Here is a 24,303-nt window from a genome sequence, read left to right as displayed (position 1 = left end):
TTAGGGGAACGTTTGACGGGTAATGTGTGCAGGGCAGCCAAGAGTGGCTGAAATGTGAGAATGTCAAGCCTAAGCGAGGAGGTACTGAAAAATAATTAACGGAGGGAGGAGAGGAGGCGAGGGAAGGGGGAATTCTCTTTCATGTTCGCGTTATTAAGATCACAAACGATCTTAAACTTTCCGACACGGCGGTTTCGACGCTCAAAAAAAATTCCAATCAGTCGACCAGCCAGTCGTTCACCTGTGTTTAACCCCCTCAGCACCAGAGTGCTTCATTATCGCAACTAAAAATCCGTCAAGTTTCCTTACTCCGCACGTCTCTGTTTACCTAGCCGCAGGTAGGAACCCAGTTGGTAGACAATTGGCAGACGTGATAATCCCTCCAAAAAAAATGCGGTCATTCAATCCGCAACTGGTTGTGGGACACACTGCTTTGCACAATTGGTTGCTGTGTTTCGCCTACAAAATATACACACAGTCACTCCACTTTGAAGTACTGTATATCCTGTGAATCTTCATGGGGGGGTGGGGTGGGGGGGGGTGAAACTGCGAAGCGATACGACTGTGTAAAGCGGTGCAACAACTTCCAAATCAAGCCTTGGATTTAAGAACGTATTTTGGCAATTCTGGGTTAAATTGAAGTCGAAAAGACGGTCTCTGCAGACTAAGACGAGGTGGGATTTCAGGCTCGTTCATAATATTTCCAGAGCTGCATTTCTGGGGCTGCGAAAGTGAGCGAAAAAGCTCAAGCATTGTGGATGCTGAAAACGCAGACTGGAACTGACCAGATGTGAATACAAAAAACTGACTGGAGTCCTTAAGGTTTTACCTTAGTCTCTCGCTCCCCTTCCTCGTCTTCTCTCTCTCTCTCCCCCCCCCCACCCCACTTCCCATTTCCTCCCCCCTTCTCTCCACCACCAGCTTGAAATGAACACACACTGATATATTTGCCAGACTCTCTCCTCTCGATAGGTTCTCTCCCCAGCAGGAGATCTGCAAACTTTTAGCCAGCGATTATTAGAGTTAGGTCAGAAGATCAGCCATGATCTTATCGAATGGAGGGGCAGGCTCGAGGGGCCGAATGGCTCCTAATTCTTATGCCCTTATGTTCTTATATTATGATTATTACAATCTACATCACAGCTTCTTTCATGACTCTGCCATTGGGAACAATGTGGAAATCGGACACCAGCAGTGAAAGCGAGAACTCAGAGACACCCCCACCAACCCTCGGCTCAGTCCAGTCCAGACTCATTCAGACGGATGAGTCCTCAACCCAATTTACATCACGGCACGGCACACATTTCCTTCCTGTTTCTCTCTCATTCATTCCTCGACTGATTTCCTCCTTCCTTCCTCTGTCTTGCACTGATTTCTTGACTGGATTTGCCAGCCATGGCTCTGTCGGTAGCTCCTTCGCCTCCTGCGTCAGAAGGTTGTGGGTTCAAGCCCTCACGTCAGGGGAGTTGGAACTTATGTTGTCTAGGCTGATGCTCCAATGCAATGCTGGCGGTGCGTGTGCGCTGCATTGTCGGAGATTCCTGATCTATCCATGGTCAGGGGACTACATCTGAGGCAAAGAAACCTTCAGTACAAAACTCAGGAAAGCACCTAGTGGTTATTTTGTGGAGTCTCGTAGCTCAGTGGTTAGAGCGTCCGCCTTGTATGCGAGAGGACCTGTGTTTGATTCCTCGTCAGGCGAAACCTTAGGCAAGTTTCCTTACTCCACACGCCTCTGTTTACCGAGTCGTAAGTAGGAACCCGGTTGTTAGTCGATTGGGGGATCATTTTCCGGGGGTTATGATCCTCTCCAACCCCCCAAAAAATTGGTCGCTCAATCCACGGCTGTTTGTGGGACACCGCTGTTCTCCATTGGCTGCTTATTATATTATTATTATTATTATATCGCTTGGGAAATTTGCATTGTCAGCATTGAGAAATAGTGCAATAATCCTTGTATTGTGACCCTCTGTGACACATTGCAAGTCCAGGGAAAAGTCTCGTCGTTTCAGACGTGGGGTTGAGTTACGAGACTGTGTTGGTATGAAGACTGTGATGGGCAACTCAGGAAACCAATCTTTCATCCAGCTGTTGTTGGGGCTTGGGTTAATTATATGGGCCAGCGAGCAACGATAAATTATACAGCCCTCCGAGGCAGATCCACACATCAACCTCTACACTGACAAGCTTCCTAAATGCACCAGAAGTGCCGTGTAAAGTTGATTGATGGCTAATGAACTTCGGAGTGGAACTGTCACTCTTTCTCAGGAATCCAACGGAAGTGTCGGTGATTGAGAGAGCTTTCTTTCATTCCAGCTCATCCCTTTACATGGAGTCCCGTAGCTTAGTGGTTACAGCACTCGCCTCGCAACCTGGGTTCGATTCTCGGGCAGGGTGAAATGTTAGACAAGTTTCTTTACTCCGCATGCCTCTGTTTAACCCAGCAGTAAGTAGGAAACCCGGTCATTAGTCGATTGGCGGATCGCTTTTCCGGGAGTAATAATACCTTCAAAAAAATTCACAAATAATAATGTGGTCACTCAATCCATGACTGTTTGTGGGACGCTGCTGTGCGCAATTGGCTGCTGCGTTTTGGCCACAAAATACATACAGTCAATTCACTTTACAGTACAGGATATTCTGTGAAACGCTTTGAGACGTCTCGAAGACGTGATAAGGCGCTATGTCAAATGCAAGGATTATTATTATTATTGTATCCTTCCATTTTCCTGATTTTTTAAAAAAAATCAACACTCTTTTCCCTCCCCTCCTCCCCCCACCCTCCCTTCCTTCCTCCCTGCCCCCCTTCCCTCCCTCCACACTCTCCCTCCCCCCCCACTCCCTCCCAAACATTAATTCCCAGACTCCGCAAGTCGCTGTCAGATTCAGGAATTCAAAGAGAATATTCCAACTGATCTTATGAGTGACTCCAATGTTTTATCTTGATCTTTTTTCCATGTAATTGGTTAGTTGTCACAACCAATATAGCTGGAGGATTGACAGCTGGGATATTGGGATAGACTCCCTTCTCTCACCGAATAGTGCCGTTTGATCTTTAACATCCACCAGAGGACAGGCAGACGGGACCTCTGTGTGGGGGGGGGACCTTGAACCTTCTAACGCAGAGCCAATACCACTACCAATCGAGTGAAACCCATCACCTGGTGCTCCAAACCAAACTGAGAATTCGACGCATCCCACCTACACATGGAAATCCCAGAGAAAAATTGTTGGAATGGAATGCTCTCTCTCTCTCTCTCCCTCTCCCAAGAGGGATGCATCCTGATTACCTAATTCCGGAGAGTATTAGGCGCAGGGGTTGGCGAGAGTGATTTGCCCTTACCTAGGAGACAACATCATTTCGAAACATGTAAAGGGAAACATGCAGTTAGTTACTTGGAGAGTAAGGGGCTTGAAAGACATGTTGCTGAGGTGGGGGAAATGGGATTGGAAAATGATGGTACAGGCTCAGTGGGCTGAATGGCTCCATCCTGTTCCTGTGTTCCTGTCTGGCATTGCATTTACAACACTGAAGGCATAGAAACTGAACTCTGTGTTGGGGTCAGATGGGCTTGAAGGTAGATTAATCTTTATAAGTACTTTGAAGCTCAGTCACACTTTACTTTTGTATATGAAACGGGGACGGGGGAGGTTGGGGGGAAAGGGGCGAAAGCCAAATATAACAAAAGCCAAAATTGAACGCAAGCCACAAACGGAGCACATATTCCACTTTGCTGGACACGGGATATTCTAAACCGGTGTTATTTTTGGACGGTGCGCAACAAAGCTGCTGAGAGCTCCATATTTCAGGCAATTAATGGAACAATATCCCCTTTTGTCTGGCAAGTAGATGTAAGCGGAGAGAGCGAGAGAGAGAGAGAGAGAGAGAGAAGGAAACGGACTTGAAAGCGTGAGAGCAGAACTCGGGGGAGGTGATTTGAAATTAAAAGAGCCTAGAGCGAAACTAGGGCTTTGAACATGTGGAACCCGACTCCCAATGAGATCCTTCCTCAACGGTGGGTCCTTTATAAACTCCTTTAATAAAGAGAAACCGGATAAAGCAACCGGCTTTGGGACAGTATTGGAGGATGTGGGCCATGGGTGCAGAAAGGGCTGAACGTAGAATATGACGATGCTTGTATTTCGTCCAGCGCCTTATCACGTTGTCAAGACTGAAGTGGAGCAACTGTGCATTTTGTATTTTTTCGCCCACAACATGTACAGTCACTTCACTCCACAATACATTCAGTGAAGCGGTGTGAGATGTCTCAATGATACGATAAGGCTCTACATCAAATGCAACCGTTCTTCGTGTTATTATTATAATTTCAGCACAGCGACGTTCCATGTACAGCCATGAGGTGAGTGGCCAGTTTTACTCGGGGATTAGTTGGCTAGGACAACCCTGGGAGAAAGTCCCTGCCCTTTTCGAAGAGTGTCACGGAGATCTTTAAGATAACCTCCGCCGGAGCAGGCAGACGGGGTGGGGAGGAAGAGACAAATACCTGGCTGGACCGATCCAGACTTGCAAGAGCAAAGGCGAAGTACAAAGCTCCTTGATGTGGTGAATAGCACCTTTGTAATGTTCTACTGATTGGGTTCCAGCCCTGTAGAACCCAAGGCCAACATCCATCAGAATGTGGTGTTATCCCCAACAATAGCTTGAGGTTAACGGCAGGAAGCAAATATGTAAAAGGTGACTTTAGTCACACTTCATTCCTGTTATGTGTGAGGAGAAGACAGCTGCCAGATCTCACGGAATCGCACCTTTGATGAAAACCGTTCACTTTGAAGTCCTTTGGAAATAGGTGTTTTTGAAGATTTTATTGTAATTTTTTTTAAGAAATCTTAAAAACCTCCGCACGATCGGTGCAAATGACAATCCATTACAAATCTGCTTCACTTTATCTTCACGGCTGTTATTTTTCTCTCTCCGCCCACCCACTGCCCCCACTTCCTTTTTATCCCATTAAATCAAAGTTTCGAACACTCCTTTCCAGACCGTGACCCTGTAGCCTTTCAGGGCGGAAGTCGATCTGAGAGGAAGAGTGGTGATCGGTTTGTGTTTGTGTGTGTGGGGGTGGGGTGGGGGGGGGGTGGGGGGAGTGTTGGGGGTGGAGTAGAAGGGGAGAAGAGATAGAACAATAAAGAGCATCAGCTGTCTTAAGGTGATGTGCTATCAATGGAAGTGACCTGGTAACTGGAGTCTCATAATGTAGTGGTTAGAGAGCTCACCACTGAAGCCAGAGGACATGGGATTGAATCCTGAATTACGTTCAGTCCTGTAGGTGAATCAGCTGTGACTCTCTCTCCAAACCCTGGCCTCCAAAATACAGGGTCCTGCTAAGCCCTCTGAGACGCCCTCCTGATGTGAAAGGCTCGATAACAACTGTAAGGTCATCGTCATTTTGCTAAAAATACACAGTCCCAAAACACTTTACAGTGTGAAGTGAAGTGTTTCGAGACGTCTCGACGACACGATGAGGCAAAGATTATAGTTACTATTTTTATCTTTCTAAAATTCGATATGATCTTACATTTTAAGACCAGGCTTTTTCTGGCAGTCACCTTCCCAGTTTCCCCCGCTCAGTATCACCCCTATATATTGACACTCTATCATGCGTAAAGGGCACTATATAAATATACCAGTTGCTGTTGGCCTATTTGGGTTGTCTCCATTTTCAACTGAACGATCACAATAAGCACAAGTCTTCTTTGTTGCTGTCAGAGACCGAACGAACAGAGCAGGTCACCCAAAGGAACAGGTTAACCCAAACGCAATAGTTTCCCATGAAAAATGACATTACATTGCAATCCATTATACGGCTCAATGAAAACTTCTCTGGTGTGAAACGGTCAATTATTGAACTGTAAATCTCTCAAAGGTTTCCCTCTGTGGAATGGAGAGGAAGAGAAATCTTTAGTGATTTCAACTTCCGATCTTGCAGGTATTACTTTCGTTAACTGAGCGTTTCCAAAAACAAAAGCAAAGGCATCGGTCTCGGTGATTCAACGAGACGGAGCCCAAATTGAAATCAAATCCGTGCCGTGCAGTTTTGCACGCGTGAACCGTGGCGTTCATCGAGCACGAATCGATGGCGATAAAAAGGCTGACAATCCTCCGCGTGAAATCGTTCACTCGCTTTGTGGCTGTCAACAAACTTGGCTGTCGTGTTCGCTTACAATAAAAACAGTCACTACGCTCAACAGCGATTACCCGCGAAGCTCTTTGAGGAGTTTGTGTCAAATGTAGAGACCTAGACCCGGGTGGAATTTCCTTCCAGAAAACTAAGCATGCTCTCTTCCTAAGACAGCACTGACCAGCTTCTTAATCTATTCCAGTATCCTATCCTCCATTCCTTACACCGTTCAGTGGGTATAATATGCTGCCAAGACTCACCATCTAACCTTTACACACAAAGAGTCTCCAACAGAACGATGTACCGGAAATCCTATCCAGCCAACATGACTCATTGCTTTCGAGCGTGGAGAGCGAGAGCGGGAGAGAGCGAGAGAGAGAGAAAACTGTGGAGGAGCGAGAAAGAAATATTACACTTTGTTTTGGGAAAATAGCGAAGAAACAAAGCAACAGGAGCATTCGACTCCTATGTAGCCATAAATCAGTTTCCCAAGTGAATTCCCAAAGCATTCATCAATCAACATTAAAGAATCCCTCAGCTTTACTGACCCAGGCAAGAGTCTGATGGATATCATGCCTTTCACTCCAAAAAAATAAATTCCCTCAGTGATTTCTCTGGCCAATATCGCCGTCTTGATTTGCTTTGGGACGAGACGAGACAAATGGATGGAATTTGCGCCAGGAACTTGGAATCGCCCCGAAGTACGAAAGGGACACTTTGATTTTTTTTTGAAAAAAACTGCCCTTTGCTTTATTGCGAAGAAAAAAATCAAAGCGTTCTTAATAATAATCCTCGCGTTTGATACCACGCCGGAGTGCGTCAAAGTGTCTGGAGGGCTGTACGGATTAGGGCGTATTTATTTGTACGCAAGCACAGCAGCCAATTTGCCCAGAGCAACATCCCGTAAACACCCATCAAAGTGAAGGATCAATTTCTGTTCCCCCTCCCATCGTCCCACCTTACTTCTTTAATAAACAACAGAAGAAGGTAAAAAAAAATCATAAATATATATATATATATAAATATACACACACGCGCCAGTTGGAAGGTGAAAGGACAATGCAATCGGTTTCCTTTAGGGATGTTATGTTACGTTCATTACGTTAATAGGTTGAGAGATTCAGGAGACGGTGGAAGCAGAAAAAGACGATTCTTTCAAAAGCAAATTAAGGAAATAACATGTCGGGGATACAGTGTTCGGTTTGGGATGCGACATTGTGCGAGTGACTGCCAGGGTGGTGGAAGGCAAACTGGATGGATGGACCTCAGTCGTCTTTCATCCAGTAAATTCTTACATGGCAAGGATTAGCCTGTTAGGAGCTGATTGCGAGAGTGCCTTTTGTTGCTCGTTCCTCGGGTAATGAATAAGTGTCAGCAGTATTTTTTTAGACGATAGATCATTCCACAAAGAGCCGGTCGACATACTGGGACAGACGCAGCTTGGTGCGTGCGCTGTTTCTCGCCTGCTCTCTCCCGCAGGAAGGGAGATTTAATGAGGACAAGCAACCGCATTTCAGCGAGTGTCACTTTCAGAATTACTTCTGTCGCTGTGTTGTGCAAATCAAAAAAAAACCCGACATAACATATGCTGCTTTCCTGCAAACCACAGCCTCGCCACTTGCTGTCTGAACGCAATTTAAGATGGTCTTCGGGTTAAAAATTGTGTTCAGCGCCACACGCGACAATAATGAGAGATCCCATTACAGGCGCACCGTTGAATGGAATTTTTAATCCTTTTGTGCTCAATTTTTTTTTCCTTCTGCGGGGGCTAAAATGCAGTACGGGCAACGGGAAGTCACAAAGAGTGACCCACAGTCATTAGTTAAGTGAGTGCATCACAACAACAACAACAACAACCACAACAGATGACATTCACACGGCACCTTTCACGTCGAGAGGACTTCCCAAGGCGCTGGGCAGTCAGGGATTTGGACCCGAGCTGAGGGTTGGGATCAGGAGGGGCGGAGGGCAGGGAGGGTGGGGTTTAGGAGGGTGACCAAAGGCGCGGTCGAAGAGGAGGGCATGGGAAGTCCTCTCCAACGTAAACCACACACCTTGACGGCTATTACCTGTGAAGAGCTTCGAGAGCCTGGGCATAGCGGGCGCTGCCTCAAACACAAGGATTATTGTTGTGTAATCGGGCACCAGGGAAAGGAAAGCAAGACACATATAATGGAAGGTTTCAACTGCAATAAGGAACAAACTCAGGAGCGAGAAGCTGGTTCTTTCAAGGTCGTACAGTGTTCCATTATGTCCTGAAATTATTTCAGATTAATTTGTAAATGCCAACGGCCGATCTGTTCAATGGCAGAGATGGAGAACTTGTTGGGGTTGGGGGGGGGGTGGAGTTTGGCTGAGGTCTTCGGGCTCTCAGTTCAGATGCCCACACCCCCACCCCCCACCCCACCACCAGCCTGACTCAGCGGGTAGCGTTCCTCCCCTACACTCCCCCCCACCCCCACCCCCCACACCCCCATCAGCCTGGCTCAGCGGGTAGCGTTCCTCCCCTAAACTCCCCCTACCCCCACCCCCCACACCCCCATCAGCCTGGCTCAGCGGGTAGCGTTCCTCACCTACACCCCTCCCCCTCCACCCCACACACCCCCATCAGAGTCAGGAAGTGGTGGGTTCAAGCCTTGCAGATGTCAGGACCTGAAAGTTGCTCAGTCTAGGCTGTCACTCCAATGCAGCGATGGGGATCGTCAGACAGAGGCTCAGTGTAACATGTCATCCGAAGGACGACATCTCTGACTCCCGTCAACAACAATCTCTCTCCCACCCCCACCACAGTACACAGTACTGACCCTGGAGTGTCAACCTGGTGGGAACTCAATCCCTATCCAATTATTCCTAGCAGATAGTTAGTGCACACGTGGACAGAATTAGGCTTGGCTGTAATTAATAATCATTAATAATAATAATAACCCTCGTGTTTGATACAGCGCCTTATCACGTCTTCGAGACGTCTCAAAGCGCTTCACAAAATATACTGTACAGTGAATTGATTATATATTCTGTGGGTGAAATTCTCGTCTCTTTCCCCCACCCCGAGAGTTGAGCAGCAACTGACTGATCGTCTCTGCTCACACGAGGGGGTTTGGGGGTGGAGGAAATGGTCAAAAAATACAGAGAGGATTTTTTTTTAACAAAACACATCGCAGATACAATCAGAAGGGTGAGACTCGGGCAGTGTGATGGATGTGCGTGGCTTACATTCAGAGTTCCATCTTGGAGTCGAATCCATATTCTAACCACATGGGAGCTGTTTTTTTTTAACATGCAATTCAAGCTGCTGATTCAGACCAGCTGTAAACACAAAACAAAGCCAGACTTCCAGGCCCTGGGTAAATACCGCTCCACATCTTTGCTGGCGCTTGTTTAAACACGGTCTGCGGAGAGCCACAGGAACAAAAAAAAAGGTTAGGCAGCTGTTTGTGAATCGAAGGAGATAAGGCATTGGCTAGGTGCACACTCCACGCAGACGGGAAGTGAATCTACATTGATTTCAATCTTGTGGCGTCCCATAACGTACTGGTTAGAGCGCTCGCCTGACAAGCGAGAGGACCTGGGTTTGATTCCCGGGCGGGGTGAAACGTTACGCCTTTGTTTGCCCAGCAGTAAGTAGGAACCTGGTTCTTAGTAGATTGGCGGATCACTTTTCCGAGGGTAATCATCCCTTCAAAAAACAATAATAGTAATAATTTGGTCACTCAATCCACGAGTGTCTGTGGGACGCTGCTGTGCGCAATTGGCTGCCGCGTGTCGCCCACAAAATATACGGTCGCTGGTACTTTACAGTATATTCCGTGAAGCGCATGATAATCCTTGATAATTCGAGAGAGCGCCTTATCACGTCGTTGCGACATCTCGAACTGCTTCCCGGAACGTACTGTAAAGTGTAGTGACTGTGTGTTGACCGTGGGAAATGCAGCAGCCACGGCACGGTGCTAGGTCTATCCAGCGCAGGCCAAACCTCACCGTGCGCCTTGAACGAAAGAAACCAACTCTTAAGAGTAGCGCTGTTCTTTTCGGGCAGTGTTGCTGCTGATAAGCACAAGGCTGCACGGTTCCCCGCCAAGAAACGTCACGCCTCAAATAGAGGGTTTTCTACAACTCCCGGAATAAATAAACTGTCGCCTGTCAGATCTTTGCATTCATTCAGCGGTTCAGACTAAAACAGAAAACTGCAGGGGAGGTACACAGGAGAACAGCACACAATTTCGCACAAAAGCGTTCAGAGATTTGAGATGCGATGGTATCTTGATGCTGTTCGTGCTGCGACCTGATGCTGTTGTCAAGAGCTCAGCAGTGTCTCTATGTGAGCGCCTTGAATAGAACTGATCCTTTATACCATTGAGTACAACAACCAACAACAACATTTCTCGCACCCGAGCTGGGGGCTGGGATCAGGAGAGGGTGGAGGGCAGGGAGGATGGGGGTAGGAGATTGACCGAAGGCGTGTTCGAAGAGGAAGGACTTGATACGGGACCTTCACCCACTGAGCCATCAGGGGGCTCCCTACAACTTTACAACTCCTTCTCCGAGACCCTACATTTCAGTAGCACGAGGGCACAAATTCCAAAGTAACAAACCCACCAATGTTACAGACTAACCTCAATGTTTTGCAGCCAGAATCTTGATAACTATGGTTAAAAAAGAGTTAGAAAACAGAATTAATTACCACCTGAGCAAGTGCCTGGAGCCATTTCGTTTTCTGGGGGTGGGTGAGCAGGGAGGTAGGAAACAGGGTGGGTTTTGTATTCTAAGCAACATCTACGTTGATGTACTTTTTGGGGGGATGAAGCCAGCAAGTGGTGATAGATAAGAGACAACAATTCTTCCCTTCATTCCCGCATCGTCAATACTGTTTAAAAAGGAAAATTGCACAAACTCTAAGAGAAAGGGAAAGGCATGAATGGTGTCAAACATCTCTTTCTGTCAGACATTTCTCAGAATACCTTGACCCGCTCAGTTGGTAGCTCTCTCACCCCACTCGCTTTGCAAGTGAGAGACCTGAGTTCAATTCCAGGCAGAGGGCCAAACCTTGGGCAAGTTTCCTTACTCCACACAGAGCCTAATAATAATCCCTCCAAAAAACCAAAAAAAAAAAAATTGGTAATTTTCAATCTACGACTGTTTGCGGGACATTGCTGTGCGCAATTGGCTGCCGCGTTCGCCCACAAATATACAGTCAATTCACTTTACAGTGTGTTCTGTGAAGCGCTTTGGGACGTCCTCCCAACGTGAAAAGCGCTATATCAAATGCAAGGATTATTATTATTATTATTATTAAGAGCCAAGGCTTGGGGGGAGCCCAGAGTATGGGTTGGGTTGAGGTAACTGCTGGAGTCCAAGCAGCTAATCTCAATTCATTGTCTTGATAATGACAACTGAGTCTATTCCAATTGCGCACTTAACTAATTGACACTTATATATAAAAAAAAGACATCAGCGTTAGGCAGAACCTGAGCAGAACATAAATAGAGTCGTTTTCATCATAGAAGTTGGCCATTTGACCTATTGTTTCTGTGCCACTGGCTTTCTTAATCACCTTTTATTATCAATCCCGGTTCAAAGAACTTCCCACATACGCACAACACACACAACCTCTGCAACCCCCCCCCACCCCACATACACACACATCCGTCCCTTAATGTTTTTGTACCGTTCAGTGCTTCTCCTGTTCTCTTTTGAAACGATTCTATTCATCGAGCCTCAATAGGCAATTGAGATAATGATTCCCACCCCCTGACAGCTCTCTGAGTGAGAGCATTCCTTTCAACCACTCCCCTGACTGTTGTGGTAACAATGGGACCGCAGTTACCCCCCCCTCCGCCCCACCACCCTGTTCCCCCACTCCCCCCCAGCCCCTCCGCGCCCCCCGTCACAGATTCCGCAAGCAAAGGAAATAGTTTTTCCCCTGTTTATTGATGATGATAATCATAATCATTGCATTTGACCCTTCACATGCAGTAGCGTCCCAGAGCAGTTTGGGGTTAGTTGGATTTTGTGAAAGCTGGAGCTGGGGAGGAGGGCATTGGAATAGTCAAGGTGGGAGGTGATGAAAGTGTGGACCAGGGTTTCGATGAGTGCTGCCAACTGAGGCAGACACACAAGGTACCTTGTCATTGTTCCTTTGGAATCAAACACCTTCATCATATCCCCACTTAACCTCTTTTACTACGGTGCAAAAAGCCGGAGATTTCAGGGTTAATGGAGAAAGATCGGAAGGAGTTGGCTCTGAGTCAACATTGCACGACTTTGAAGCGCAGAATAGGCTTGGAAACAGGCGAGGGGGGAGGTCAACAACTGGCCAATTAGCCTCTTGACCACGAGCAGTGCACGAACCGGGAACCTGCGGAAGAGGAGAGAGAAAAAAAAAGTATCTGCGGCTGTTTTTCTTTCGCCTTAATTGCCAAAATGATCAAAGGGGGTCGTCAAACAAAAGATGTAACGAACTGACTTCTCGGCCTGATAGAAATCGGAATTCCAGAACGCTCGCGATCCAAGCACCAAGAAAGTCATGTCAAGTTGGGGACATATTTAATTGGGAGCCTGACTGTTAAGAAACAGCCCAAATCAAAAGAATCTTAGCCGAATGACCTTAATTAGACTGAAACTTTGGAGACGTCACCCAATGTGAAGGGTGTCATACAGGACAAATCGTAAGTCCCTACTCATAAAGTTTATAATTGTTAATTACGCTCCAAGACAATTTTTTCGGGACAACGTTCGTATCGAGAGTGTGCAGCTATTTCGCCCACAAAATCTAGTCACTACACTTTACAGTGTATTCCGTGAAGCGCTTTGGGAGGTCTCGAAGTCGTGAAAAAGTACTATATCAAAGGCAAGGATTATTACTGTCACTATTATTATCATTATTACTACAGGAGACGTGTCTAGTGGCGTTGTTGAAAATTTTTGTCACCGAGTTGATATGTGTAAATGTTTACACGTCATTGTTGTTTGGTCAACCGGGTGTCTGACACAAGCGGAAACCCATCACCGTTGCTTAAGAGTCTCCAAACCTAACCGAGAACTCCACGCGTCACACCTACACACGGAAATCCCAGAGATAGATTGTCGGAACGTAATGCGTTCTCCCTCTCTCTCTCTCTCTCTCTCTCTGGAGGAACGCATCTGCTTACCTAAGTCCACAAAGTATTAGGTGCGGGTCGGCAAGAGCCAAATCTTTTTTTTTAAAACGAAGACATAAAAAAAAAGATTGTCCGCAATTAGAGAGAAACAAAACCTGCTTCATCCAGGCTGTTACTATTCCTTCCGCTGGAGTGCTTCCAAGTTTCTATGAATAGTATCGTTCAGCCTTTGAAATGGGAAAAACTGGTTGAAAACTGGTTTGATAATGCTGAGTTCCAACCGCAGGTATAGGGTGGTCTGAACGGAACGGAACAAGCCACCTTTCTCTGTCTCGCTGGTGGAAAAAAAAACTGAACGGACGTCAGGGGTGTAATTAAGATTTGAATGAAATGCTTCTTGGGCGATGTGAAGGTGATCACTCAGACTGAAACAGGGGCCAGTGAGTGTGTGAGTGTGTGAGTGAGCGAGTGAGTGTGTGAGGGAGGGAGGGAGAGAGGGAGAGAGGGAGGGAGGCCTGCAGCTCGTTTCAAAGTCCAAAGTGCCTTCGTAACTCACGAGCAATGAAGCTGCCACAGAATGAGAACCTCTCACACAGTCGATGAGGTTTGCGACTCAAGTTCCCGCGGCACAGTTACCGTCTCAAATCGCTCCGCGGTTCACTGTAAAGCCGGCTCGTTACGCTTCGCCCGCTAAGTACACAGTCAATTCACCTTGCAGTGTATTCTGCGCAGCGCTTTGAGGCGTCTCGAAGACGTGCTAAGGCTCTGTATCAAATGCGAGGATTATTATGGCTATCATTATTATTATTACTATATAATCATCCTCGCATTTGGCACAGAGCGCTTCACGTCTCACTGCGCTTCACGGGATTTACTGCAAAGTGGAGTGACTGTGCGCTTTCCTTTCAGGCAGGCCCGGGCAGCCGTTTCGCGCCCTCCGATACCCGCCAAGAAATACACAGTCACTACACTCCCCGGCGAGACGAGAAGGCGCATCGCATCGCATCGCGGGCGAGGGCTATTTTTTTTCACGGCGCTATCTGGCAGTTTCGAGGCTACGACAAAAAAAAATCAGGGAGAGACGCAAACGGGAATTACTATCGAACGCTCACCTCCTCTCTTTCCCTCCCGAATGCTCTCTGGTTCTCTGCCCCCAATGTTCTCAGCTGGGAATCGTGCGGCTTTGAACATCAGCTCTCAGTGATAGGGCTGCTGTGCAACTTTGTGTAACTTCACACAAACTCAAAATGGTGTCGACACTGAGATTGAAACCACTACCCCGGTATTTTATTATAATTATATATATATATATATAATACTTGCTGGTGTTTTTTTTTGTCTGGTAGCAACGTAGTATTAACAAGATTGCTGAGTATTGTTAGCCGTTTTGCTGAGCCGGCGATTAAAAAAACTGGGGCTTTTCAATCGTGCGGAGCAAAAGGCGTGTGTCTTGCGACATTATAATTGAAGAGCGAAGCTCTCAGCTGAAAAAACACAAACACTCTGGTGTCGACAGGCAACGCGTCCGCAGTCACTACACTTGACTGCCGACGCAGCCTTCGTTAAACATCCCGTAGCGCCATTCGAAAGTCCTGGCCGACAAAACCCAGTATAAAAGTCGGTCGCTCGCTTTACAGCGCTGTCTGTGGGACGTCGCTGCGCGCGTATTTGGCTGCCGCGTTTGGCCGACAAAATACACAGTCACTACGCTTCACAATAAAGCGCTCTGAATCCATGATAGCTCAGCCGGTCTCTCAGATGTCTTCGCAGTGAAGCAGGGCTGCACACACTCAGGCCAGGGCACGTTCCGAAAGATGTGTTGGCAGGAGACGGAGTGTGGTTTCAATCAGACCGACAGAAATACACCAACACCTGCCCACACCCCGGTATTAATAATTGTAAATGACCTGAGATTGTAACCGCTACAACAGGATTTTGTTTTAATAATAGATACGAAACGTGCGGGTGTCTCTTACGGTTGGGTGGCATGTCCTTTCTTTGTAATTACACCCGTCAATACCCAGCAATTTGCTGCTTCTGCTGGGAAGCTTTGCGTGGGCAAATCTAGAGTTTTACCGGTTGGGAAGATCAAACCGCAAATTGTCGTTGCTTTGACCTGACCAAAGGTGCAGTCACTTACACTTACTTCGCGGTGAAGCCCGTGAAGCGCTTTGAGACCTCGAGACGATGGGAACAGATCAGACTGAGGACGTTGAGTCAGGAGCTAACACTGTCCAGTCCGCAATCATAATTTACTCCCGTTTCAATATTTACCTTAAGGAAGAATAACCTCTTTTTTAAAAAAATCATTAAAGGGTGGGGGGTGGGGGGGGGGGGAGAGGAACAGAGTTGGGTGGGGGGGGAAAGGGGGGGGAGAGAGAAAATCGGCCGTCCTGGATTTGAAAGGGACGTTCAATTGTTATTTGTTTGCTCTTTAATAACACAGGAAATCATAGCTACACTCACAGAGGGCAACATGTGTGACGTTGAGCTGGTGGGGAGAGTTACAGATCCACACCCAGACCTCCCAGAAGGGAGAAACTCTTGTCTTCACGTTTTTTTTTGCTGAAATTAATGGTTGGGGAATAAAGCCATAGCGATACGTGCACTTGGATGGCTCGGAAAGTCATTTCGCACGCAGTCAATTCCAGGCAGGGCGAAACCTTGGGCAGTCATTTTCAATCTACGACTGTTTGTGGGACATTGCTGTGCGCAATTCCACCATATACAGTCAATTCACTTTACAGTGTGCTGTGAAGCGCTTTGGACGTCCTCGTGAACAAAAGCGCTATATCAAATGCAAGGATTATTATTATGACGTGAAAAGCGCTATATCAAATGCAAGGATTATTATTATTTACAATATACCCTGTGAACAACAACAACTTGCATTTATATAGCGTCCCTCACGCATGGTAGTGTCCCAGAGCACTTGTGCGCTGTGAAGGTCTTTGAGACGTCTCAAAAACACCCCCAAGCGCTTCACAGAATATACTGTCAAGTGAATTGACTGTATTTTGTGGGCGAAACGCAAGGATTATTATCGGATTTCAACAACACATGATATTTACGCAGCGCCTGCCTTTCACGTCGGGAGGACGTCCCGAGGCGCTGGGCAGTCTGGGGGTGGTTTGGGATCAGGAGGGGTGGAGAGCAGGGAGGGCGGGTGGGGGTGGGAGGGGGGGGGTGGTCGGTGCTAGGAAGGCTAGGCTTCTAATAACAATTATTATTATTTATTTTTAAATTTACCCAACTGAGCCAGGCCTGGCATCCTTGGTGATAAGTGATGATTATTGGGAGTAAGGTTCTGGTTTGGCGAGGGGTTGGGGGGGGGGGGGGGGGGTGTTGCTGTTTAATCTGGCAATAAAGTAAACTGGAGTTGTCCTTGGCGATTGGTTCCTTCGTGGAAATGTAATGGGATATTACCAAACACAAAGAGAAAAGAGAAGCGATTATGGTTTTTTTTTTCAGGAGCACACGCACTGTTTGGACAAACTTAAGTATGGATTAGTTCCAGCAAAAAGCTTTTCACATTCTCACCTCCTTTTGTGTTGTCTCCCCCGAGCCTACTTAGGTTAATGCCTGGTGAAGGGAGACTGACTGAAAGGTGCTTTTGTGTAATATACCCCCAGATTAGCGCAAACATAGCACTAGAGAAGTCATTGAATGAGGGGATGGGTCAGGGTTTGGGCAAGCGCAACAGAAGCTGCCAAGGGCTTTGGCCATTCTTCTTGTGCAATTAATCCATCGCATTGAACTCTTGGGAGACGCAGACACAGGGAGTTGATGTTAAGCTGGTGACTGGGAGCACAAACACCCTGTTTTATTGCAGTCTGTCTTGTTTACCACACAAAGTCTGCGACTGTTTTAATAGCGGGTTCATGAAGCGAGCTGGTGAGTTGGTGACTGTTGCCTCCTCGAGTAGAGTTATTAGCATGTAAAATAATTTAGCTGGAGGCAGTAAGCAAGCCTGCTCCTGTGGGTGCGTGAGTGCATGTGTGTACGTCCACGTTAATTGCTGGTGGGTTGGCTCTTGTGTGTGCATGTATGTGATTAACAGACATACTCCAAACACGCACAGGGCACAGGAGAGAAAGAGAGAGAAAAACAGACGGACAGACAGAGAAAGAAAGAGAGATAAGTGATCTAGCTTCTTTTTTTTAACCAGAATATTTCAACCTTTAACAGGATTGCTGGGAGCATCCACAGTGTGAGCTGATGTCACTCCTGCTCAGAAAGCAAAAGGTTTCTCCAAACTGAAATCAGACCAACATAAAAAAAGGTACTTTAACTCTCAGGTATATAGACATTTATGTGTGTGTGTGTTTATAGGCTGATAATAAATTGTACTGTAGTCAATGAGTCTTGCAACTAAAACACAGTCACTCAAGGGGACTGAGTTACTAAACTTTATGCATTTGAGATAATAATAATATTTTCAAACTATTAAAAGTTGTCATATCAGACTGTGAGATTTGAGGGTGTTTTGCGTTTGCTGTTTTTCTTTTAAAATAAATGTTCATTTCTCCCTTCTTTCTGGTTGGTGCACGTTTCTATATATATATATACATATTTTTTTTTAAGTTTCACAATTTAATTTCCCATTGCATTATTATTACTGTGTATGTACGTGTGTCGCTGCATGTGTTTTGCAAATCTGCCCTTTAAGTCAGTGACTGACTGGGTGTGTTTCGTTTGCTTTCGGTCAGCCAGGGGTCTTGACACGTGCGGAAACCCATCACCGCGCTTAGTAGTCTCTTAGGTTAGGAGAATTCCCCGCATTCCCACCTACACAAGGAAATTCCAGAGTTGGATTGTCGGGATGGAATGCGCTCTCTCTCTGTTGTGACCGTGTTTTGTAGGCAAACGCCCCGTAAGACGCCAACGCGAGCCTTTGTGTAGAATACTGTATATAACGTCGAGACGTCTCAAAGCGCTTCACGGGATATGCAGTAAAGTGGAGTGCATTTTGTGGGTGAAATGCGGTGGCCAGCTTTGCACACAGCAACGTCTTGCGTCCAGGGCCGTCTTCAACGCACCCTGTTGATTCCTGTTCCGCTCTGCAACCCTGTCGCTAACCCCCCACCCCCCCGGGTTAGAGAGATCAGTGTGTGTGTGGACTGAAGGAGCTGACAGCTGTCATCGCTGCCCTCTGTCTCAATGTCTCAATCGAGTCGTGTCGCCCACCTGCGGTCCTCAGTCAAACGTTCGGCGTTAAGAGAAACAAAACACTTTTCCGGAAGCGAACTTCACACGTTGACACAGACGGTTTAACGGTGGTGTCACCTCTATAGCGGGGCGGGGGCTGGGTGAGTGGGGGTGGGGTGGGGAGATGGGGTTAGAGGACCATCGTGCCATAACTCCGTGAACATTGCAGTTTCTAGCCTGGGTGAGTCCGGTTTCGCCCGCAGCCAAACCCACTTTATGACACAGCCTTTGTGAAGCGCTTCGAGACGTCTCACCGACGCGATAAGGTACTACATCGAACGCAAGATTATTATTATTACCTTCCCGACGGCTGTACTGCTCAGCTGAAAAAAACACATGAGCCTTTCTGAGTCTCAGGGAAGGGGGTCTCTTTATCTTACCTCCCTCCGTCCGTCCGACCCCCCCCAGGAAAATCTCACCTGTGGTGAACCACCCTTCATTATCGCACCCCGCAGCTTGAGGCAGGCGGCTTGCTGGACACAATGCGGTGTATTGTACACTTGTGGTGTGGTTGCTGTGGAGCCGGGGGGTAACGGTCAGCACCGTGGAATGTGCAGTAAGCAGCTCGAACACCCATAGCCCCTCCAGCCTGAGCCAACGGTCCTAAAGTCCCCAGCGGAAGGGGACGCCTGCTTTCGCAGAGATTCCCAGTCTCCTTCGCTCTTTCTCCCTCCGCAAATTCCACAGTATACAAAATTACAGGACATCCTCGTGAAGCGCTCTGAGACGTCTCAACGACGTGATGAGGCGCTGTATCAAATGCGAGAATTATTATTATTATTATTGTAATTGTTATTATTATTTCTCCTGCGATGCATGCGAGTTAAGGAGAAAGATCAAAATTCCACCTGGTCTTAGCCTGCAAGACTGTTCTGCCTTTGATGCATCAACAACAAAAACAAAAACACAGTCACTCCACTTTCCAGTATATCCTGCGCGAAGGAGATTGTTACTGTTTACGAACCGCTTCAAGACAACGCGAACGGTGTTTCTGTTGATATTATACACGGAGCGGTTTGCGGTCGGTGTTAAAGATCTCGCGCGGCGTCGGTGTGAAAGATTCCCTAACCCTCTGGGGGTCCCGTCTCAGGTGAGAGCGCTGCAGTGCCTGAAGTTCCAGCGATGTCTGTGCTGGACGGAAGGTGCTCGGAGAACAAGAAGCTCGGCAGCAAGATGACGTTCGACTTCCAGCACAACACCCCGTCCGACAACGACTCCGGCTGTGCCCTGGAAGAGTACGCCTGGGTTCCTCCTGGCCTCAAACCCGAGCAGGTAACAACAGCAACAACTTGCGCTCATGTAGCGCCCTCCGAGCACACCTGGTAGAACCTCAGAGCGCTTAACAGTGGTGGAGCCTGACTCCCGAGCCGGCGTGAGGTGCGGGGTTGGGGGGCAGGTGACCATAAGCGCTACCCAGAAAAGGAGGAGAGAGGGGGCAAGGTGGAGGGATTGAGGGAGAGTGTTCCAGAGTTTCGGGGCGAAGGAACCCGGTTGTTGATCGATTGGCGGATCACTTTCCAGGGGTAATAATCCCTTAAGGTGACCCTCTTACCTCCCCTCGCTACCCCCACACCCGCGCCCCCACCCATTCCCAAGTAAGCCCCCTGTTTGCTTGTCTGTCTTTCGCTCAAAGCAATATCTGACTGAAAGAATAACCTGCCGAGGGCTTTGACCACACAGGTTCACCAGTATTTCCGCTGCCTGCCAGAGGAGAACATTCCCTACGTCAACAGCATGGGAGAGAAATTCCGCATCAAACAGCTCCTGTACCAGCTTCCTCCGCACGACAATGATGTGAGTCATCATTTCACGCTCAGTGGGCGGGTGGGGGGGGTTGGGGGGCTGCATAGCGCTCTGAGGGTCTTAATTCCTTTTAACAAGACACGGCGTGGACAAAGCTTCCCCTCTCGAGCGCTGCGTCAAATGCAAGGATTATTGTATCGTTATTCCGGGAGGTTTAGAGTGGGGGGGTGGGGGGGGGGGACGGGGGTTAAACGAATCCTGAGCAAGCAGTGAGACCCCGGAAGGAAACGGCGCAGCTCGAGGGGTTAATCGTCCTGCCCCGTGTGAATCGATGAGACGTATAAACATTACGAGGGTTCAGGTGTCGGCGGGACTAAAGAGGGAGCATCGTGTTTCGGAAACCGGAATCCATCACAGAGAGACCATAATACGAGGGGAGAAACACGAGAGTGTGAGATTAGATACCCCGACGTGAACTCACAACAAACACTTGTTACAGCAATTCCCGACATGCCATTAAATCGCACCGTATTACTATGATTACTCAAGCGTTTCTCAAACGCTCCCCCACCCCCCCACCGCACCAAACTCCCCCCCCCTCCCCTAAAAAAGAAAGTCCAGTGCTACACGGTCAACAGTTTTGCCCAAACTCCCACCTAAGAGGCAAGAGGTTCAAAGACTCAATCCGGACCCCGGGCGGAATTCTATCTTCACAATCCCTGGCGGATATAATCGCTGACAGACACAAGTCGGGGGGGGGGGGGGGTGAGGGGGGGGGTCGGTTTGTGTTTCGAACAAAGCCTCGTCCCTGGTCTCGTACCAGCTGCGGTGTCAAATCTTGGCATTTTATTACCATCGGGCCCGTCTGCCGCGCCCCCAGTTGACCGTACCAGTGTCTGCGCGGAGTCAGAGGGCTCATTGAGAGCACCTGAACAGTTAGAACCTCATAAGTAGGAATGTCACCTTCCCCCCTCTTCCCCCCCTCTTCCCCCCTCTTTGCTGACAGAAGCAACAGAGCTCAGGAACCCGTGAACTGACCTAAAATCGTCATCGTCGTGCTTGCATTTGACACAGCGCCTCATCACCTCGTCGCGACATCGCGAACGCCTTCACAGGAATACACAGTAGATTATTAAAATATTTGGATGTTGACTACACCACCAACACCACTCACGCACACTCACGCACACACACACACACACACACACCCATCCCATACCCCCACCCCACCCAAGAAAAACGGAGGCTTTACCCAAAATAAAACGTTGTCGGGAGTTCATCAGAACGAAAGAAAAGAGGAACATGGTTCGCTGATAATATCGATGATAATCATAATCTTTGCGTTTGATTTAGCGCCTGATTGAGAGGCGTCTCAAAGCGCTTCAAAGAATATACCGTAAAGTGGATTGGTTGTGTATTTTTTCACGTTATTTCGATTTACAATCGATAAGCAATCAGTACAATCAATTTACATTCGATAAGTAAGGTGTAGCAAATAAAATAAAAAACATGGACTATTATTTATCATTAATTATTTGTTGACGTGCGTCAGCCTGGCTCAGTCGCCAGTCAACACTGAGGTAAAGACATAGGCTTTGTGTTGAGCTGCCAAGTAATTGTGTGTTTTACTCCCCACTCTCTTCTCCCCCACCCCCCACCCCCCCCAGGAAAAGTACTGCCAAACACTGAGTGCGGAGGAGAAGAAGGAGCTGAGGTTGTTCAGTGCCCAGAGGAAGAGGGAGGCGTTGGGGAGAGGGATAGTCCAGGTGTTTCCTTTGACAGCCACTGGCTCTCTGTGTGAGAAGGTGAGAGATCGACCATCAGCACTGACCCCGAGACTATAATATTATATTATATTATATTAATACAGTATAATATTATTTTGTCCACAAAATCCACAGTCAATCCACTTTACAGTGTATCCTGTGAAGCGCTTGTGAGACGTCTGAAAGACGCGATAAGGCGCTTTATCAAATGCCAGGATTATTATTAATTATTATTAATTGTTGTTAGTTATTATTAATTTTCATTAGCTACTATTAACTATTTGTCAATTAATTATGATAGGCAAGGTTCCTGCACCCCAACACCTTTGGTGTAGAACATGGCAAGGCGGGGCGGGGGGTGGGGGGGTGGGAGTTGGGGGTTCACCTGTGCCTCGTGGCGGCTGATTTTCTCCCTCCCCACCCTTGATGCCTTTTCAGTGCGGGGGCAAGATCAGCGGCGGGGACGTGGCTGTGTTTGCCCAGCGGGCGGGGGCGAGGGCGTGCTGGCACCCTTGCTGTTTCGGCTGTGCCACTTGCCACGAGCTGCTGGTCGACCTGATCTACTTCTACCAGGACGGCAAGATCCAGTGCGGCCGGCACCACGCGGACCTCTTCAAACCGCGCTGCGCCTCGTGCGACCAGGTGCGTCCGTGGTCTGTAACCTGTCTTCTCTCTACCCCTCTCCCCCCCCATCAGCCTCGCTCTCTCTCTCTCTCTCTCTCTCTCTCTTTCCCTCCCTCCCTCCCAACGGTCATTGGGACGCACTGACCTCTCCTCTCTCACCTCCGTTTCAGTTGATCTTTGCCGAGGAGTGCACGGAAGCCGAGGGCAGGTACTGGCACATGGACCACTTTGGCTGCACTGAATGCGAGATGGTGCTGGGAGGCCAGAAGTACATCATGAAGGAAGGGCGGCCATATTGCTGTCACTGTTTCGAGTCTCTCCACGCGGAGCACTGCGAAACCTGCGGGGATATCATCAGTGAGTGTTAAACCGCCCCCCCCCCCTCCCCTGCCCCCCCAAAAAAAAACCTCGACGGCAAACCGTACTGTACTGATGCGGCGTCTTTCACGTCTGGAGGACATCTTGAGGCAGCTGGGCCATGGAGGGTTTGCACCCGAACTGGGGGGGTAGGAATCAAGGTGGGGTGGAGGGGGGGAGGTGGAGGGCAAGGAGGGTTGGGGTTGGGGTTGGGAGGATGACGGCAAGGCGGGGTCGAAGAGGAAGGTCTTGAAGGAGCGAAGGGAGGGGGGGGCTCTACAAGGAAATAATGTCTGGGGATTCGGTACATAGTTTGGGACACGACATGCGCAGGCGACTGAGGGATGGTGGCAGGCGGAATGGATGGACGTTGGTCTTCTTGGCGAGGATTATGACTGAGGTTTTTTTTTCTTCTTCTTCTTCTCCGACAACTCCAGGTATCGACTTCGGACAAATCACCTTCAACGGGCAGCACTGGCACGCGGTGGGTTCGTGCTTCCGCTGCGCTCGTTGTGAGAAGCCGCTGCTGGGCTGTGCCTTCAGCCCCCGGCACGGCCGTGTGTACTGCTCGCCGGCCTGCGGCGAGACCACCCTCCGGCCCGCGGAACCCCCGGACTCCGACTGGTCCCGGGAATCCGGCTCCGGGTTCAGTCTGTGTGAGGACGTCGCGTCTAACGGGCCCCCCAGCCCCGTCTCTGCGGGCGGTCTCGCTCTCCCCCCAGCGCCCCCGGCCGATCACGATCACGGTCAAGGCCCAGCCGATCCCGTGCCGGAGGCCAAGAAGAAATCACGGAATTCCCGGCAAATTCCCGGACAGGACCGGGAAGCCCGGAACGCCGCGATGATGATGAGGAGACCGGAGGCCGAGGGCGAAACTGTGGAGCGCGGAGCCGGGCGGGACGAGCCAGGCAAGACGTCCCCGGGAGGCGAGGAGCTGGGGGGCCGGGCCCCGGAGGAGCAGAAACCGCCGCCGCGAGCTCCGGAGCCTCCTGCCCGAGACCCGGGCTCGGCCGGCAAACGGCAGCCGGAAGCGCACGGCCCGCAGCGCAGGGGGCAGCCCAGGAGCCGGGAGGCGGAGACCGGTAACGCCCGCCCGGAGCTCCAAGAGGAGCCGGAAACGACCCAGCGACACCGGGAACGCCGCTCGGAAAAGTCACCCCCGACACCGGGAGGGAACCTCGCGGAGCAGAGGAGCACGAGACGAAACCAGGAGGCGTCAGCGACAGATCAGAGCCCAGGTAAAGGCTGAGCCACAGACACACACACGGGTACGTCGTGTCGCACTTGTTCAGGCTCCGGGGAAACCCAATAGACAGCTTAAAGGTTTAAATGTCTCATCAGAAGGATGCCCCCCCCCCATCCCCCACT

The 24,303-nt window shown here is 48.9% G+C and overlaps 1 protein-coding gene across 2 annotated transcripts in view; it reads left to right on the top strand.

The window, feature by feature from the left end:
* The window catches only part of LOC103182475 (prickle planar cell polarity protein 3), a 31,035-nt gene that overhangs the window by 5,413 nt on the left and 1,319 nt on the right, over positions 1–24,303 (top strand). For both annotated transcript variants that reach the window (XM_007899520.2, XM_042342224.1), the window contains exons 2-8: positions 17,426–17,519; positions 19,536–19,717; positions 20,126–20,239; positions 21,856–21,993; positions 22,393–22,596; positions 22,749–22,935; positions 23,373–24,173. In XM_007899520.2, coding sequence (XP_007897711.2) covers positions 19,568–19,717; positions 20,126–20,239; positions 21,856–21,993; positions 22,393–22,596; positions 22,749–22,935; positions 23,373–24,173 — 1,594 coding nt within the window. In that variant the 5' untranslated portion in view covers positions 17,426–17,519; positions 19,536–19,567. The remainder of the gene's footprint in view (positions 1–17,425; positions 17,520–19,535; positions 19,718–20,125; positions 20,240–21,855; positions 21,994–22,392; positions 22,597–22,748; positions 22,936–23,372; positions 24,174–24,303) is intronic.

This window comes from Callorhinchus milii, unplaced genomic scaffold (assembly GCF_018977255.1).
Source record: "Callorhinchus milii isolate IMCB2004 unplaced genomic scaffold, IMCB_Cmil_1.0 Scaffold19, whole genome shotgun sequence".
In the NCBI taxonomy this organism is placed as follows: Eukaryota; Metazoa; Chordata; class Chondrichthyes; order Chimaeriformes; family Callorhinchidae; genus Callorhinchus; species Callorhinchus milii.
Note: the sequence above shows the minus strand (reverse complement) of the source record. Positions and strands in the feature narration are given on the sequence as shown.